Consider the following 19,810-nt stretch of genomic DNA (forward strand, 5'->3'; position numbering starts at 1 on the left):
AGAATATTCCATGAGCTTTGCGACGCGTCTCGAGGTTGACCAGTTTAAAATGATCCAGTCGATCGCTATAGGTAAGTAGTTTGCCCTTATATCCATGTCTGTACGTTATCTGTGTCTGTTTACCCTGAGAAAACGCCTCTGTATTGCCTCTATCCTATCAATGTGCGTTTGGTACTGAGGTGACCAGATAATGGACGCATACTCAAGGCGACTCAGTAACAGAGAACGAAACAAGCAGACCGCGCTTTTGTGCGACTTGAATTCCCTAGACATGCGACATATGAAACCCAGTAGTTGATTGCACTTTCTGCATAATGCATCATAATGGTCCCTGAAGCTCAGTTCCGAGTCGAAGATAACGCCGAGGTCCCGGACCGATTGCTTCCGCTCTAGAGGGACGCCCTTGACACTATACTGGAAAATCAGAGGACTTTTAGTGCGCGTGAAGGTCAGCACCGAACACTTCCCGACATTCAGTGACATACCGTTTTGACCGCACCATTCCTGTAATATGTCCAGGTCCAGTTGTAAGATCTGGCAATCTTGTAAAGTGGATACCTGTGCATAAATCTTTAAGTCATCAGCGTAAAGCAACTTGAGAGTTAAAGAACATAATAATAACGTATAATAATAAAAAGGTTTTCATACAAGCATTTTTTAAACCAATTTCGAGCCTTGCCCCCAGGATTTAAAGTATCGATATCTTATCGACTCCATTTTATCTTTCTTCTCTCTAATTGCTTTTTTCAAAGTGTGCGTCACGTCACGCGGCCATTGATTGGCCATAAGGCACGCCTTCTGGCCAATCACAGCACTTTTAAGCCGGTTGCACATGTTGTCGTAGACTCTCAGTCGCTTTGTTTTTACACAGTTGAATGTGTGTGTGGGAGCTGTGGTGGGGGAAATGTGGGGACACTGGTTCTCGTTGTAGTTACGCGCGACTTCATATCTATTCTCTTTCTATGATCTGAGGGCATGCCCATACACTTCACCGGGTACCCGGTGCCGGTTAGCCGGCAACCGGAACATGTGAAAAGGGCCTTAGAAAGAGACAATCGGCTAATTTCGGTGTCGTAGAGCGATATCACTGTCGCACTACAATGACTGACAATGACGTTTTGTCAAAGTGTAAACAAACTTTATTTTAAATGTGTGCAATTGATTTTGTTAATTAAATTGCTAAAAACTTTTGATAGTCGTGAAAGAAAAGTGGTTTACAATGTGTCAAAATATTTGTCGAAGAGAAATACTAAGAGTTCGGACAATATTTTCATTGAATAATGTTTTGTCAATGACGTTTTGTCAATCGTATAGGTAGTGTGCGACAGAGATAACGCTCTACGAGCCGAAATTAACCGATTCTCTTTCCAAAGGTCGATGTGCAATATTTATTGCCGGGTACTGTATCGGTTACTATATCGGCAACCTAAAAATACCTTAAACCGTCAGTTCACTTTAAAAACATGAAAGTATACAATTGTCAGTCTATTTGTACCTATAATGTTTAAAGAATTATACTCCAACTCCTAAGCGTTGAGGAGTTGTACCTTCCATCATCACATCATGACGAGCTGATAACTACCTGATGCAAACACTTGAATAACTTTAGAAACTATACGTATCTAAAAAAATAAAAGAATTAACCTCTAACTCCTAAGCATTAAGGAGTTTTACCTTCTATCATTAGCTCCTCAATATAAGATTATGATTTCCAGGCGCAGATACTTGAATACCTTAAGAAAAAATATGAAAAATGATATACTTGCCTACAAGATTTGAGGGTTGCCCTCGATTTCCCTAGGATCCCATCATCAGACCCTGACTTGGTGACAATGGGACCACCTGGGGAGTATACCCTATCGAACTAAAAATTTTGGAAATCAGTTCATAATTGACGCAATTCTGCGGTAACATACATACAAAAAAACATACACTCGAATTGAGAACCTTCTCCTTCTGAATGATGATGATGCAACTGTTTTTTTTATTTTATTTAATGAATGTATATTTAGAGTCGTTGACCTTAACCTTACACTTTTGAATGAGACTAGAATTAGGCTGTGAACATAAGCGCGTTGTTGCCTTAACTGCGGGCGTAGTGTGAACTAGTGTGAGACTGCGTAAAAAAATGACAATTTAAATGTATGACGGATTGTACAGCAGCCCTAGCGGAAAATTTCAAGAACTAAAACCTTCTTATTTTATATTTTTTACGCAGTCGATATCTAATTCGTTTGACATAAACCCACACTACGCCCTCTGCTAAGAGCAAAACGACAGAGAAAAAAAGAAAATGTACATTGCGGTGTTGATAGTAAAATGGTCGCATTTTATTTAAGTACATTTTTATTTAGCAATCTATATGTATGTATATGTATAATAAAAATTAATTGCTGTTCGTTAGTCTCGCTGAAACTCGAGAATGGCTGGACCGATTTGGTTGATTTTGGTTTTGAAATTATTGTTGTAGTCCAGGGAAGGTTTATGCGGTGAGAAAACATGGGAAAATTACGATTTTATTTCCACGCGTACAAAGTCGTGGGCACAGCTAGTAGTATATTATATTTATCTACAGCTTAGCTTACCTTTTTAAGTTTATTAATTGATATTCATTTAATCACTTCTCAATGTTACAGAAGTTCCAACAACAAGATGTTCAAAATGTTACGTCTACCTATACAGTGTGAGTCACGTTAAAGTGTACATATGAAAATAGATGAAACTAGACCTATTTTTATCGACAAAAAAGAGGTCAAAAAATTTTTGAGATTTTTTTTTAATTTTTTATAGAATTTTTTTTCTTGTAATTACTTATTGTAAAGAAAACGTAATAACTTTTAAACTAAGCGGTATATCCTGATAAAATAAAAACAGTAATAATGCTAAATAACAGGCGATACTAAAAAAATACATAAAATACACAAAAAAGTACAACAAATAATAAAAAATGATACTTTTTGAAAAAAATCTGCTTTAAAATTCGTGTTTTTTTGGTTATTTGATAAATTTCTCCAAAAAATGCCCCTATAACCGGTGGTTTTTATTACTTTGTATTATTTTCTATCGTATTACCTTCGTAAAACCAAAAATCGCATGTCTCTATCCCTATCACAACGTTTGCAATGATCGTTTGAACTAAGCCTCTCCGGGCGCGCCATTCAACGCTTCGTTAACAACAAAACTGAAAATGGCTCTAGATTTGTAATTTTGATAAAGACAAGTTAGATTTCAAATAAAAACAAAAGATTTCGAAGTAAAATAAGCATTTTAGTTAAAATTAAAATTGTCTCTACCTGTAACGGAGAATAATGTTGTGGCAGGCCTTTGTTCAAACGATCATAGCAAATGTTGTGATAGGGATAGAGACATGCGATTTTTGGTTCTACAAAGATAATACGGTTGAGAACAATAAAAAATAATAAAAATCACCGGTTATAGGGACATTTTTTGGAGAAATTTATCAAATAACCAAAAAAACACGAATTTTAAAGCAGATTTTTTTCAAAAAGTATCATTTTTTATTATTTGTTGTACTTTTTTGTGTATTTTATGTATTTTTTTAGTATCGCCTGTTATTTAGCATTATTACTGTTTTTATTTTATCAGGATCTACCGCTTAGTTTAAAAGTTATTACGTTTTCTTTACAATAAGTAATTGGAAGAAAAAAAATTCTATAAAAAATTAAAAAAAAAACTCAAAAAATTTTTGACCTCTTTTTTGTCGATAAAAACAGGTCTAGTTTCATCTATTTTCATATGTACACTTTAACGTGACTCACACTGTATAACCCCGTTATTTAAAAACATGACTCTACTAGCCTATGATTTCGATTCGATAAAATTGTTCACATCGACTGTTTTGTAAGTCACTTGGTGATGTAGCGAAGCGATCACGAGGTCACGAATCGAGATAGCCTCAGAACTGGTCTAAGAAAAAAAAATGTATGAAGTTTTTTTAGACCTGATGTTAGTGATAGGCATATTATTTATATACGCGATGGCTGCGCCCGAGCTGCAAAATGCAGCCTTCAAGCGGCCCCATCGTGTGCTCATAGCTTTATGAATATTTTATAATGAATTCTCAGGTGGTTATAATACGTGGCCTTATAAACTGAGCCATCATTTCAAACTGTACATTTAAGCGAAAGACAACCTCAAAAATATAAATGAAGCTGGTAAGTAATCAGAATCTTAAGTATTTGTTTATTTATTAGCTGACCCAGTAAATGTTATTAAAATTTTACATCTAGGGGTGTGAAAAATACTTATCGTTCTGTTGTTAGACCTACTGATTACAGGTACACACAAAACTTCAAAAGAATCGGTCAAGCCGTTTCGGAGGAGTTTTGTTACAAACACTGTGACACAAGAATTTGATATACGAGTATTAGAAATCTGGACCACCAACAAGATCATACACCTTAGGGCTCTTTCCCACGGCTATTTAGTTTTGCGGGATCCAGTAATGCAGTATGGACTGTCGCGTGAAAAGTGAACACATAATATGTGTGTTTGAAATTAGAATTACAAATTCGAACGTATCGGTTTTTTGCGGGACATTGCAAACGGGCTGTTTGTGTGTAATTTAAAATTAAAACACAGGGATCCTGCAAAAAACGGGATCTCTCCGTGGGAACAAGCCAGGCTAAAGGTTCCAGGATGGGTGTCATACAAGAGTTGGTGCGCCCAAAGTTATTTAAAGGTTATCATGAAAATTGCAAACAAAGATAGTTGGGTGTTTAAGGCACCCCCTAGCTTAAAAATGAAAAGAAAATAATATACACATTTATTACCTAATCATTATGTATCATTATTACATAGTTAATACTTAGTTACTATGTTTCTTATAATGTAATAAACAGTAATAATAACACAATTTAAGTACATTACTTAAAAATATTGAAATTGTGAAATAGTATTAACAGATAGGGCCTCTTTCACTATGTCCAAGTAAAGTTGTAGTACTTAATTATTTGCTGATTAACACTATATTTAGAAAGTAAAAGTAAAAAATATTCAACGTCAAGCGTCAAAGTCTAGTCAGTGTTTTATTGCTAAGATGAACTACATATAGATGAACTACACTGAACTGTCCCACCAAAACATTGATAGGGGGGCGCCACCATCGTCCAACTATATGTATAGTTTCCAAAGTGGCAAAAATCGGAACCAGCAATCCGGGATTGACGGTGGCGCCCCTCTGTCAATGTCACGGATTTATTTATTACCTAATACAACTTAATTTTTTATAAATAAATATTTAATAGCTTATGCGCGCGGCTACGCCCGCGTGAAATTCAGTTTGTTCTCGATTGTTATAAATTGTATTATGTTATTCGTATGTACTGTAAAGTTACACCAAAATCCGTTCGGTAGTTTTTGCGAGAAAGAGTAACAAACACCCTTACAAATGGTCGTGCCATATTTTGACCAAGATGTAGAGTTAGAAGCTTAGCTCTACATGAGATGATTTTATAACTTTATCACAGTGAAGTGTTACAAATTTCTTTTTTGCTCAACCCAAAGGTAAACTGGTCGAGAATGCTTTAGTTAGTGCATTAAGTTCGCCTTATGTACAAATTTATTTTGGCATTAAAGTTTAAATAAATAAATAAATAAGTGTGAAGGCCTTACGGTTCGTCTTAGCAACATTTTACATGAACATATTTTTGGTGTGATTTCTGTTAACACAGAAGTTAGTCTAAGGTTGAGTTGCACCACCTAACTTTAACGGTAACTATGACGATAACCGGTGCATTTTGTATGGAGTTTGACAGACTTTTGACGTTTGTCAAAGTTAAAGTTAAATGGTGCAACCCAGCCTAAATGACGATAGAAAATACCATAAAATTTTAACTAAATTCTTATTTAATTTCAGATAATCGTACTGAGTTTAGTGGCGCTGAGAGCGGCAGCGCCTGCCGGCGGTCCACGGGATGAAAGCATCAAATCACCTGGGATAAATAGTTTAAATAATTTGTAAGTTGAATTATTTTTAACCGACTTCCATGTAAGTTAAACATCGCTGCCTCATTAGTTCGATCAACGAATCTTTTGTATCACAAATAATTCCTCTGCCTATTCATCATCATCATTTCAGCCACAGGACGTCCACTGCTGAACATAGGCCTCCCCCAATGACTTCCACATCGCACGGTTGGTAGCGGCCTGCATCCAGCGCCTTCCTGCTACCTTTATCAGGTTGTCGGTCCACCTTGTGGGTGGACGTCACACGCTGCGTTTTCTTGTACGTGGCCTCCACTCCAGAACCTTGGTGCTCCATCAGTTCATCTCATCAGTTGGCCGTCAATTCTGCGTACTATGTGCCCTGCCCATTGCCACTTCAGCTTGCTAATCCATCGGGCTATGTCGCTGACTTTAGTTCGTTTACGGAACTCCTCGTTTCTCTCTCTGCCTATTAATCTTGGCGAATGATGAAAATAGGTTTATAGATATGTTACGGTAAATGTGAGAAATTGAAATATATTAATAATTACCTGTTATTATGAATAATTACCGACAGTCGAGGTAAAAGTAATAAATTAATCACATTAATAAATGATTATTTAATAATGTAACCTTAGTACTAACATTAACATCATAAAAGAGAACACCGGCTCGTGTACGTGCTCGTGTACGACCGCACATTTTGTACGTTTTAATATCATAATTATATTAATATAATTTGGCATAATGAGTCTGGAATGTTTCTTGCATAATATTACTTTGCCATGATGCCCATAACATAATGTTTTGATTTAAAGTGTCAAATAGGTTAAGGTGATTAATTTGGTATCCTTCCGTTTGGCCAAATTACTTTTCGCCAAATTTCACTCGCAAACAACTTATCGCCAAAGTTTCATTTCCCAAATAAACTTTTAGCAACTGTACTTTTCGCAACTAATTCATTTGGTCAAATTAACATCTTGGCAAATGTTTATATTTTTTTTTTTTAATATATTAAATAATGCAATCTGTCTCCTTTATGGACATTTAGCAATATGTGTAATAAATAGTCATCTTTTGTGGTCCAGGTCCAATGACAAGGCCACGTCAATATAAAAGGACAGATTCGCACATGTCCCTGTCCTGCTTGAAATTTGCCGTATTAGGTATTATTGACACAAATCTAGAGGCGTTCTTCTTTTCAGTCTTGAGAATACCACTCTCGGTTTCATCAGCTCCACTGAAAGCTCGTTTACGTGGTTTAGAATACGGTCTCTGTATTTAGGCATAACTTTTAATATCTCTTCCTTTACTGTGGGAATTCCTAAGTCATGGTGTAACCTCTCATTGGTTATGTACCAGGGCGAGCCAGTTATAATTCTCAGAAGCTTCGATTGAAATCTTTGCAATATCTCTAGGTTGGAATTTGCTGCAGTGCCCCACAGCTGGATACCATAGGTCCAAGTCGGCTTCATAATGCACTTATATATGAGAAGTTTGTTTTCTAGAGATAACTTTGAATTTCTGTTTAGCAGCCAGTAGTACTTTCTGAGTTGTACGCCGAGTGCTTTGCGCTTAGTGAATATATGTTTTTTCCATGTAAGTCGTCTATCCAAGTACAGTCCAAGATATTTAGCTTCCTCGGCCTGTGGTACTACAACATTATTTAAGGTAACAGGTGGGCAAGACTCTTTCCTCAGCGTATAGGTGACATGGACCGACTTAGTTTCATTTGCTCGAATTCGCCATTTCTTAAGCCAAGTCGAGATGCTGTCCAGGCTTATTTGCAGAAGATCAGAAGCTTTAGTGGCCACTTTGTCAACGGCGAGAATAGCCGTATCATCAGCAAAGGTACCCACCCTTGCACCCTCTGTCACTGGCAGGTCAGACGTAAACAGTAGGTATAATGTTGGACCCAATACACTGCCCTGAGGGACGCCAGCACAGATCTCCTGAAGATCCGAGGCATCTCCACCATAGCTCACGAAAAAGCGGCGCTCATGTAAGTAAGATTGTAAAAACAGAAAGAAGTTTATTGGTAGATTTTCCTTAATCTTATACAGGAGGCCCTCGTGCCAGACCCGGTCAAACGCCTGAGATATATCCAAAAATGCTGCAGAGCAGTAATCCTTATTTTCAAAGCAGTTGTATATGCCATCAACGAGTCTATGAATCTGCTCCACTGTGCCATGACCATGCCGAAATCCAAATTGATGGTTTGGGATGAGCTTCCTTTCCTTGAGTATTGGGTTTAATCTGCTTAGGAACAGTTTCTCCAGCACCTTTGAGGTTATCGGCAGAAGACTTATTGGGCGATAAGATTTCGGCTCCTCAGCACTCTTCCCTGGCTTCAGGATCATAATAATCTTGGCGATCTTCCACTGGGGTGGAACGTAATTTCTACGCAATATTGCATTGTATATCTGCGTTAATACGACGGTGCCCTCCTTAGGTAGCTCTCTTAAAACCTTAGCCGTTATTAGATCGTAGCCAGGTGCTTTATGTTGATTTAATTTTAATATAGCATCACGTACCTCAGCCCTGGTAAATCCATCCAAGGGTGGGTCCAGCTGGTAAGGTGTATCCAACGCTCTAGAAATCTCATCAACTGTGTCCAAAGTACCCTCGATGTCATTTGGCTTGAAAACCTCCCTCAGGTGTGAGGCAAATGTTTTAGCCTTCTCTATGTCACTATTGGCCCATGAGTTGTCTGACCTACGTATAGGAGGTGAGTATAGCTTGGGTTGTTTTAATTTCTTGGTGGCTTTCCAAAGAGAATAATCCGTTGCCCGCGTAGCATCTAGATTTATAAGGTATTTTTCAACGCCTGAGTTTTTATATTCTAGGAGTATCCGTTTCAGTTTTGAAGTAATATAATTTAGCCTTTTCTTATCTTCGGGATATCTCGTCTGCTGCCAGGTCTTTCTAGCAGTGCGTTTCTCAGCGATCGTATCTCTTATGGTTTGAGGGCAAGAGTTTGGAGTGCAATCCCGTTGTTCAGGAGTCGCCTCCCATGCCGCTGTCTGGACACAGTTATTAAAGTGTTCCACAGCAATCATGATGTCTTCATCTGTTTTAAGCGGCAATCCCATGTTGATCGTGGAGGATACTAGGTTGCGGAATAGTGACCAGTTTGTTTTGAGACTGTGAAGTCTGCACTGTCCCTGCGCCATCTTGGCATCTTTTTTTAGGGTTATTACAACTGGCGTGTGGTCTGATGATAGTTCCAGGCTCGATTTAGCCGATATATGTGTGTCCGCAATGCCTTTTGTCACACAGAAGTCCATAAGGTCAGGGACTCGTTTCCTGTCTGTAGGCCAGTATGTGGGTTCTCGGGATGAAACAACAGCCAATTGCAATTCCTGACTCGCCAAGAGGAGCTGGCGTCCCTTGGGCGTGGTAACGCGCGACCCCCAGTCAGCGTGCTTTGCATTATAGTCTCCACCAGCTATGAATTTATTTCCGAGAGTTCTGAAGTAGGCAGTATAGTCCGCCTTTTTTAGGTTATGTTTAGGTGGACAGTACAATGCGGACACCGTCAGAGGCCCAGTGCAGCTCTCAACCACAATATTTGTTGCTTGGATTTTATCGAAGCAATAGGGCTGTGCTAGATGGTGTTTAATATTCGATTTTATGAGTATTGCAGATCCAGCATGTGCAGAACCGTCGGGATGATTTGTATTGTAGATTTTATATTTCGGGATATTAATATAACTTTTATTGGTGAAATGAGTTTCCGATATCATCAGTATGTCAACATTATTTTCATATAAAAATGTTTTAACTTCTAGAGTATGTTGTAACAGCCCATTGGCATTCCAAATCACTAATTTTAGTTCCGTTTTTGTGTAATTTGATTTGTTAGTGCTAGGAGCAGATTGTTCATAGTTGTAAGTTGGTTCATCAATTGTTTTAGCATCTCCATCATATCCTTGACGAAATTCTGATCCTGAGCATAGTTTGTCTCTGTCTTATTATAATTTGCATTTTCGTTACTGGCTACTACCCGGGCGTAAGTCTTTTTTGGCATGTTTGGTATACTACTTGGATTGGGTGCTGTCTCTGTATCTTTTTGAGGAGCCTTTGGAGGCTTTCTTTCGCGTGGAGGTGGATACTTTATTTTTTGTAGTTCTCTGTATACGTTACAGCCCTTATAATTGGCTGGATGGTTTCCTTCACAAAGAACACACTTGACATTAGACAGCCTCCCTTTCATTGCACAAGCAGACGAAGAGTGGTCCCCAGCACATTTGATGCATTTAGGTTTTCTGCGACAATATTTTCTGGTGTGGCCATATTGCTGGCAGTTAGAACATTGCGGTATTTCACGCTTTGGTCGTGGTGGTTCAAAGTGGATATTACAATTCATAAGCCTTTTAATGTCATAGATTTGTTTGTTATTGGCTTTTGGCTCAAGTTCCACGATAAATATTGGTAAGGGTTTTTTAGTGGATCTCTGTTTTATGTTCCAAATATTTGCAACTACGTGTCCTTGTCCATGTAACTGTATTTTTATCTCGTCTATATCCATTGTAGGGTGCATATTTTTTAGGACTACCTTGAAATTTCTTTCGTTTTTGGGTTTGTAAGTATAGAATTCTGTGTCTTTTTCTTCTAACAGTTTTACTATTTATGTGGTTGGATCTTAATTTTATCATTTTGTAGCACCTTTAATGTATAATTGTCACATACGTGCGCATTGAGTAGGTTTATTAGGGGCTGTATGTTAGCCACTTTGTCTACAAATACATATAGGCGGAGGTCTGGGCTCTCTAGGGCTCTCCTTTACTGGTGTTTCCTGGTCGACTTCCAGTTCGGTATAGCGATTTGAAGTTTCTATTGTCTGACTTAGCCAATAAGAGTTCAATTTAGTTTGTTTGCATCTGTTTGATGTTTCAGGACTTGATCTAAGACGCTTTTTATTGGTAATTACCGTCCAATTCTCATGCTGAGTGTTCTCACAGTTGTCATCTATATGGGTGATGTCATGTTGATCTTGTTCTAATGATAGATCGATTTTATCTTTAGTTTGGGGTAAGTTGCCGATAGAGCTTGATCTTTGTCTGTTCGTAAATACGCTCTTGTTAAGTACTTGTTGAATGTAAGCCTTGGGGATTTCCTTTACCTTAGTACCTGATTCTACCGTCGATGTCGTCAAGCGAAAATCGCCCCCCCCCAGAATCCGAGGGGCTGCCCGAACACTGTCCTGTCTTTTGGGCACGACACTGTTCAGGGAGGGATTCTCCGCATGTTACGGTACCCTCCTGGGGTATTCTGTTTTGTCTTTCCGCCATTTCATTGAAGGTTAACTGATCCACAGCTTCGTCTTTTGTATCGGGTAAGATCCCTTAGGCCGTATCTTCCTGGACTCAAGGCACGCCCATGCCTACTGGTTTTGGTTCGCGCTAGGTATTTCATTTCCCTAGTACCACCCATATCTGGGAGGCATTCCCCTATCCACCACCTGGGGACGCGACCGATGGGAGGACCAGCAACTCCACACGGTTAAATGTTTATATAGCAAATGTTTTATTTTGCCAAATATTATATCCCAAATAATTTTCTTGGTCAAATTACACTTCACATACTTACGAGTACCCACCGTTACCCACAAATCAAAGCATAAGGCACATGGTCATGGTTTTCACAATAATTTTATGTAAAACAGAGAGATTGCAGAAAATAGGATGGTTGCAAAAAGTAGGTATTGTAGAAAATACTAGGTTAGGTTAGGTTAGAACAGTGACCCTTAATGCGCGAAGGCGAGCGAACCGTGCCGCGGCAGCGGCCGCCGAGCGCTAGAATCATCTCTATTGTTAATGAATCATTTGGAAATTTCGATAAAAAGAATGAAATATGAAAATTTATTTAGAAAAAAAATTATATTAACTACCCACTAAACAAAATAATAACCACAAGCTAATTTGTATTCCATTCTATGTACCAATCAAATTGTTTTGTAAATAGTTTATCGTGAAATATTTTTGCCAAATGAAACATTTGGCAAAACATACTTTGCCAAACAATAATTTGCTAAACAATAATATGCCAAAAACGACATTTGCGAATTAAAAGTTTGCAATAAGTTGTTTTGCCAAATGAGAATTTGCCAAATGAAAATTTGCGAAACGTTGTTTGCGATGTGTTAATTTGGGAAACGTTTTTTGCCCAAACATTAGTAATCCGAATAATTTTCACATTTATCACATTTACCGTAACAGATATTCTACCAACAACTTTTATTACGAGTTTGTTATTTTTATATTTTTAAAACATGATAAGATCTTAATACTACCCCCGTATGACGCTCCTTCTGGCGCAGTCGGGTAAAATTTGCAGAGCAATTTTTCAGTAGAAGATAGTGCAAAATGTTAATGACAATGTTAACCTTACAACCTTTCATAAGTGCCACTTGTGGTCTAAACTGAATAAATATTTTTGATTTTGATTTTTTGATTTTGGGGTAGCAATACGAACGTAAAAATACCAAACTTCTCGTAATAAAAGTTGTTAGATTATTGTATCTCTAATCTGTCTTACCTATTTTTATCGTGTGCCAAGTTTCATAGTCAGAAGAAATATTTGGAAGTTTCCATACAACGAATCTTTTCATTGATTGAACTACATTTGAGAGAAAGTAAACAAAAATTGAGACAATAATTAGAATCCGCATTCTATTTTGGAGTAGGCAGATTAGGAATAGGATCATTTCTTGTCCAATAAAAGGTCTTCGGAAGCTAAAAACGCAACCTATATCATGCTTATTAAAGTAACTTGTCATATTCAAATCTCCGATTAATTTGTCATGAAATGCTAATTACATACAGAAAAGATCTATAAAATCTTAAGCCCAAAAACTGCTTCCAAACCGAAACCTAACCTTCAAAAACCTAAGGGAATCATTTATATTACACTCAGCGGCACGGAATTTGGCCCAAGCTTAAACACCCAGATATGAAGCCCCAAATAGGTGTTGTATACCTAAGTTTCGTGTGACATGTTAACAGAATAGGTATTTGTTTTTGTTAATTTATGAGGCTATAATCATAAAAAATGTGTCTGTTTAACTTTTTTGACTCTAGAAATGCATTTCGTTGTTGGAGCGTAAAGAGTACGGGTAAATTAAAAGTCGATATTACTAAATGTTGTAAGGGTTTGGCGTTTTGTTTTTTGTTTTTAAATTAATCTTAGGGTTATTCTCGTTTCCATAATTGCCATTGCAATAATGCCCATTACTCCAGCTCAAGTTGCTCAAATAGTGTTGCAATAAAACCTTTTGTAGGAATTATTTCCGATTTGATTTATTTTTGTGTTGTAATCTACTGGCCTAGTTAGCGTTATAAAAATGAGGAAAAATGTATAATTTATAACTTTTTGTTATATTTATTGCATTTAGTGATACATCCTAGTACTTATTATACAGGGTGTCCCAAAAATAATGTCAAGCCGAAGCCCAGAGGTAGAGCATCACTAGGGCTACCCGAATCACCCCCATATTGTCTTTTTTTTGTGTCGCTGAATAAATATTTCAACATATTATGTTCCACGATTTTTGATAGTTTTCGATTGTGATTACTTTAAATTTCTGTGCTTATAGGCACTTTTGGTCACTGGCGCGAATTGTTAAGGCCTAAGGCCTTATATGACTGATGGGACACCCTGTAGGTTTATTTAATGATTTTGGTTGGAGAATGTGGATGTAATACAAGGTTCGAGGCCTTCGAGTCTCGTTGTCTAGATCTCGGTGACGTCTACAGGGCTCACTTCGTTTGTATGAAGCTCAGCGACTCGGGAGCTCTCGGGAGTCATTTTCTTTGCTCTAGTTATGATGGACTGCTAGCTGCTAATGAATCAGTAAAGCTTTTTAGCAATAGAATACTCATAGACGGTGCTCTTTATCACTTAAGGCATTTATATTGTTGAGTTATACTTTAAGATTTTATTGAAGGTTTATTTTTAAATTCGAACTCTTTTGAAGGCGTGAGCTCTTTTGATAGGTTTGCGCTTATTTGAAGCCCCGAGGTTTCAAAAGTAGAACTCGACGCCTCGAGGTTTGTACATTACTTACTAGGTGGATGTGGTGCATTCAGTTTACCACCGCTGACAAGACTAAGCCATAGAATAGTATGCCAAACATACAGTGTGAGTCTTGATAAAGTTCACATATGAAATAGGTGAAACTAGACCTATTTTTATCGACGGAAAAAATTTCAATAAAACTGAGATTTTTTTTTAAATTTTTATATTTTTTTTAACTCAATAATATCAAGAATCGTTTTTTTCCAGTTTTTTGTTGATTTACTTTCTTTGTCAGGACCAGGATCTACAGTATCATGGTCTTTTCGCTATTCAGAAGTACAAATAAAATTGTTTGATAAGTTCGAAAAGTTTAAAAAGATGTCCAAGAAGTCTGGAATGAAGATGTGGCTAAGGCAGTCTATAGCCTAGATTATTTCAATTGAATAGTGCTAGACCACCCATTGTAGTCTCTATTAGGCTTTGATTTTTTCTTTTAAGTTGCTGTTATACTCACATTAAACTAATACTGCATCGTTTTCAGCTACATACTGTCAGGAATTTCCAAACAGAACAGCAGGTTATCGCTACAAAATCCAGTTGAATATACCGGCGAATTCTACCTCGACGGCTCTGATGGCTACACGTATCTCGTCACATATACTCTGACAGATCTTTCGAAGGATAATCGTACAGATTATACAGCAGAGCAAGGGCCTGGATCAGCCCCAGGAGGGTTACTTGCAAGCTTGGTTGGCGGTTAATCAAATTTAAACGGCTAACAAACGGTTATAGTTGAAGAAATATAACAAAATTGTTTAAAATAAGTCTGTTTTCATTTATTTCTTTTAAAACCTTCAGTTGTTTCAGTTAGCGTCATAAAATTAATTAAAAATTGTAACTTTTTGATAAAATTGCAATTCGTGATGCATCCGAGTACTTATAATTATTAGTGACTAGCTGTGTCCGCGACTTCCTACGCATGAAAATATCATCATCATCATAGCCATCAGACGTCCACTGCAGAACATAGGTCTGCCCCAATGCTTTCCATGCTGCCCGGTTGGTAGCGTGGCGTGAAAATAGTTTGAATAATATTTCCCGTTTTTGCAACAATATTTCGTCAACTATTTCGCATTGGTCAAAAAAAGAATTTGTAAATCGGATCAGAAAACTCGGCGTAATCTGTGTACATACATAAAAAAAAATACCAACCGAATTGAGAACCTCCTCCTTTTGTTGAAGTTGGTTAAAAATAAAACATCCTTTTCTTAATCATATTATCTTGTCAACAGCGCACATTGGGCGACAATCGCGACTTCGCGACGACTAGACGCCGCCGCGACTTGTCAATTTCATATACGCGACGACGAGCTATTTATTATTATATAATATAATAATATGAAATTGACAAGTCGGCGTCTAGTCGCTGCGATTGTTACACATTACGCTGAAGTATTGGAAATCCCTAATTTTAACATCTCTTTTATTAAACTTATTGGCATGAAGGTTTTAATACTTCTGTAGCTGGATAACAAAGTCTCGGTTAGGTTATTCCGACCACCGTAAAAAAAAAAAAAAAAAAAAAAAGGTTAGACTTGCGACCTTACACATACACAGCTGCAGCGGCGCGGTAGCGCCATTTAAGTTTCGGAGAAAAAAAAGTGGCGTAATAAAAATAATTTTGCGTAAAAAATTTTAGGCTTAAAATTTGTGTGCCATAGACAACTAGGCGTGCAAAAAATTTGATGATTCGATAGAGACCCTGCGTAATCGGATGATGCAATATCCTCCCCTCGCACCGTATGTCCACGCGTATTCATTGAAATCTTAATTACATTTCCGATTGCTGTTTAGGAAATGTGTAAATTTCCTAGGAAATGTCTAATATAATTTACATCACACATTTCCGGGTGATTTTAGGACTTATACACAATTCCTAGGAATTGTATACAATGACGGATTTCATACATTTCCTGTAACATATACATGCACATTGACCCATTGGGATCTTTTATGCTCCCCTTTTGCTTTACATTGCCTACCATCCACAAAAATGACTGAAACCCACAAAAATGTCTCATCATCATCATTTTAGCCATAGGACTGCTGCACTGAACATGGGCCTCCCCCAATGATTTCCACAAAGGCCGGTTGGTTGTAAATTCTTCTACTATGTGAATATTAAGTGCCTAGGTGAGATGAGGTGAGAGGGACCTAGTCTTGTGGTGCCGGATATGCCGACACTAGCAAACCTATCCTTAATTTGCTAACGCGTTGCATTCGCACAGTAAAGGATTTTCCACACTCAAAGCACAAAGTGTCAGAGTGAACGCAGGCCGCATCATGTACGAACAACAAACAAACTTGCTGAACATTAGGCACGCTTAACTTTTCCGCCAAAAAGTCCTTCTATTTCCTTTCACTAATTTATTTATTATTCTTTACGCTTATCCATATTTTATTTATATATCGCCCATTTGCGACGACACTGTGACATCTCGAGATATACGATTTTTTGTTTTACCGAAATTCTGAACCGCGATCTTGGGTTCTTTTATCTCCAAAAACAGGGTATTTGTTACTCCAAAAACAACAATACTATGAGAGAAAGAAACAAAATATTACGTTATAGCGCTGGCTCGTTCGGCGATATAGTTAGCTTCGACACTGTGACAGTTCAGTTGCCACCTGCGCTTTGAGATGTGAGGTCCTCTTTGTTTTTAAGAAAAACGTGACATCTCGAGGATACCGCGGTATTGATGACAAAGGTAAGTTTTTAAAATATTTTTATTTTATTTGACAATGTGGCATGTCATACTTATCACAATGTTCTTGTAAAACAAAAAGCAAAGTAAAAGAGAAATTATTTATATGTCACGTTATTCTTGTAAGAAAATCGAAGTATCATCGGGACATCTTAACTAGTAACGTTGTAGATGATGAAAATTTTTCCTATAATGGAAATATGTTGTAGGTCATTTGTTGATGTTCTGTTATTGCAGAATGCATGTTATTGAAATTGAATGGTATATCTACTTGTCACGTTGTATACGCTAAACAGTAATACTAAAGTCCAGATATCATTACAGATGGGGACTAGCAATGCGAAAAAGCAAAGGTAAACATTTGTGGCGATGCACTGCCTGAAGGAATTCCACAACCTAATCCGACAACATGACTAACAGCGCTATGTGAGCGCTGTGAAAGGGTCTCTTTGAGCTACAATAACGTCGGTAATTAATAATATTAATAACTAATACGAGTAGATGTAGACTGATAAACATACATTCGTTTTGAAGAATAGTTCAAATACTAGTAATACAGTGCAAATAAAACATACTTATACGACTGTCTGTTTTTACAGACACAACAAGCAAAATATTTAATATTATCATACGATAGCCTTAGATTAGCTTAATCTAAGACGATAGCTAACAAAATTATGCTAGAAGTATGCTAGAACAGCAATGCGTTGGATGACCCCAGATATTTATTTATTTATTATTATGTAATTATTCAATGTTACTTAGCTGTATTGGCTATGTTTTGCTTTCTGCAAAAAAGGTATATTAATGTTTTAATGTAATTACAGATCATCAACAATTGACAGAATTTTACTTTATCGCTTATTGCCCAAATATACTTTGGCGGGCGCAACATAGTTTTGTATAATAATATTGCTATATAACTATTTCAGAAAAACTACGCCAATAAAATGGCTACATTATTTATAAATAGTGGTTGTTATTTTTCTCTATTAATACATTGTTTAAATAATTATCTTTTATAAATTTAATTTTAAATAAGTATAAAAAATTAAAACACCCAAAAAGGTACCAAAATGTCGCATGTTTGCCATTTTATTCGCCGGGGACGGCGATTTTTGCGTTGATAATTTTAGGATTAGATTGTCATAACTAGTCTGTTATAAAATATCTATTTACTAACCTAGTAAATACCTACAATTTTTTCTTCTGCATACATACATACCTACTTAGTACAGTTTCTCTTAAGTACTGTGTTTTTTTTTTGTAGTAGTTTACGAGATTTTACTTTTGAGAGTTTTTCGTTTATTTTGATAAGCATTAGTTTTTAGAATAAGAAAACTTAATGTGAGCTTAATATTGTATATATACAACTGTCTGTCTACTTAGATAATATTTTTATAAGTGCAATTTAACATAACAAAGCGAAATATTCGCCTGTTCCAATAATTACCTCATTTTTACTGATTGTAATGTTATTAAAATAAAATAAAATTTTTCAAGATCAACGTTTTATCTAAATATTGACTTATATAAATATAATTTTTTACATCATCTTCAACGTGACAACTGAACTTACCATCTTCAAAATATTATGTTTTTACTAGAACAATGTGATAAGTTGTCTCTTTTTTTTTCAATCGCTATATTTTCATCAATTTAGACGCAAATTTATGTCTTACTATAAATATTCAAATTTATTAATAGTTAATCTTTAAACGTTTCATACACAATTAGGTAATCCTAACCTTCTTTTAAGAGTTATGGTCATTCAAAAGTTAAAAAGTCGTTTTCTGGAAAACCACTGTTTTTGATATATCACAGTGTCGTCGCAAATGGACGATATCTTATCCATAAAAATCATTTTTCTTTAACAATTTCCTAAATCCTGAAACTAGAAAAAAAAATTAATTCTTTTTATTTTAATGGTTATTTCATTTTCGCAAGATTCGATAAAATCGGGGATCGTTTTTTGATTATTTAGTCCAGTCATTTGGTACAAAATAATGGCTTCACCTGGAAAGTTTTCTAGGAGTAATGAAAATTGATTTCACAAAAAAGTTATGTAGACATCAAAAATATAAATTTTTCTCTAGTTTTAGTTTCTCTTAGCATTTTTTATCATAAAATTAATCCGAAAGGAAACATTAAAAAAATCTGCTATAGGCAGCATTCTTCCAATATGGCGGCGCGAGCGGCAACCATACGAGGTCGCAAAGTTGAAATTCGTAAATAGACTAACGGCCGAATACTGAAACGCCATTTAAATATTTGACGGCTTCTCAAATAGTTAAGCAGCTCCTAAACTTACATTTCGCATACTCAAAACATTATCTGAGCAGTTCTCAATTTTTAAGCACCTCTCAAATTAAGTTGCACTCAAACGCTACTTAAATGAATTTTCGCATACTGAAACGCCATTCAAATCTAAGCATTACTCAAACAACTGTCAAATCGTCTTAAGGCCGGGTAGCAGAGAAAATGGCGAAAATGAGGTTTTCATTTTTCATTTTTGAGGTACTAAACAGTAAAATTAAAGGCTAAGATTTTTATTGGGCATAGTTGAGGATATTTTCTAGGGCTATTAACGGATGGAAACACGGTTTGATGAAGTTGACTCGATAGAATAAATTCCCAAAGTTACCTCTATTCGTTTTCTATTTATGGTTTTATTTTTAAAATAAGCGATTTGAGATTCTAAATCTTTTACTAAACTAAAGTTCAGAAATAACTTGAGGGCTTTTAACGGATGAAATTTTTATATTGCGTCTTATTTAGTTACTATGTTAAAAAATGTGGAAAAAATCGTCCATGACGGCTTGGACAATCTCAATCAGTCGCGCGGTGGCGCTTACGGAGGACGGACGCGTGTCAGTTTTTTGGCCGTGACAGTTCGCGATTTGTCAATATTTTTGACAATGATGACTTTGATGAGTCACAGTATAATAATATCAGTGTTACTGGAGAAAGCTTAAATTTTTGATAATTAAAAATTATCAATTTTGTCTACCTATTGAAATTTAAATCGTTCGCATCCTTTTAAACGAAGACTCTACTCATGATACATAGTACATTCCTCA

At 36.4% G+C, this 19,810-nt stretch overlaps 1 protein-coding gene across 4 annotated transcripts in view; it reads left to right on the plus strand.

Annotated features, from left to right (window-relative positions):
• The first annotated feature begins 4,090 nt into the window (after positions 1–4,090).
• LOC135088644 (uncharacterized) overlaps positions 4,091–19,810 on the plus strand; it is a 53,085-nt gene continuing 37,365 nt past the window's right edge. For 3 of the 4 annotated variants that reach the window (XM_063983568.1, XM_063983569.1, XM_063983571.1), the window contains exons 1-2: positions 4,091–4,175; positions 5,879–5,979. In XM_063983568.1, coding sequence (XP_063839638.1) covers positions 4,167–4,175; positions 5,879–5,979 — 110 coding nt within the window. In that variant the 5' untranslated portion in view covers positions 4,091–4,166. Of the gene's footprint in view, positions 4,176–5,878; positions 5,980–14,506; positions 14,790–19,810 lie in introns of those variants that run through there. The other variant, XM_063983570.1, reaches the window with a different exon arrangement.

The sequence above is a fragment of the Ostrinia nubilalis genome, chromosome 4, assembly GCF_963855985.1.
Source record: "Ostrinia nubilalis chromosome 4, ilOstNubi1.1, whole genome shotgun sequence".
NCBI classification, from domain to species: domain Eukaryota; kingdom Metazoa; phylum Arthropoda; class Insecta; order Lepidoptera; family Crambidae; genus Ostrinia; species Ostrinia nubilalis.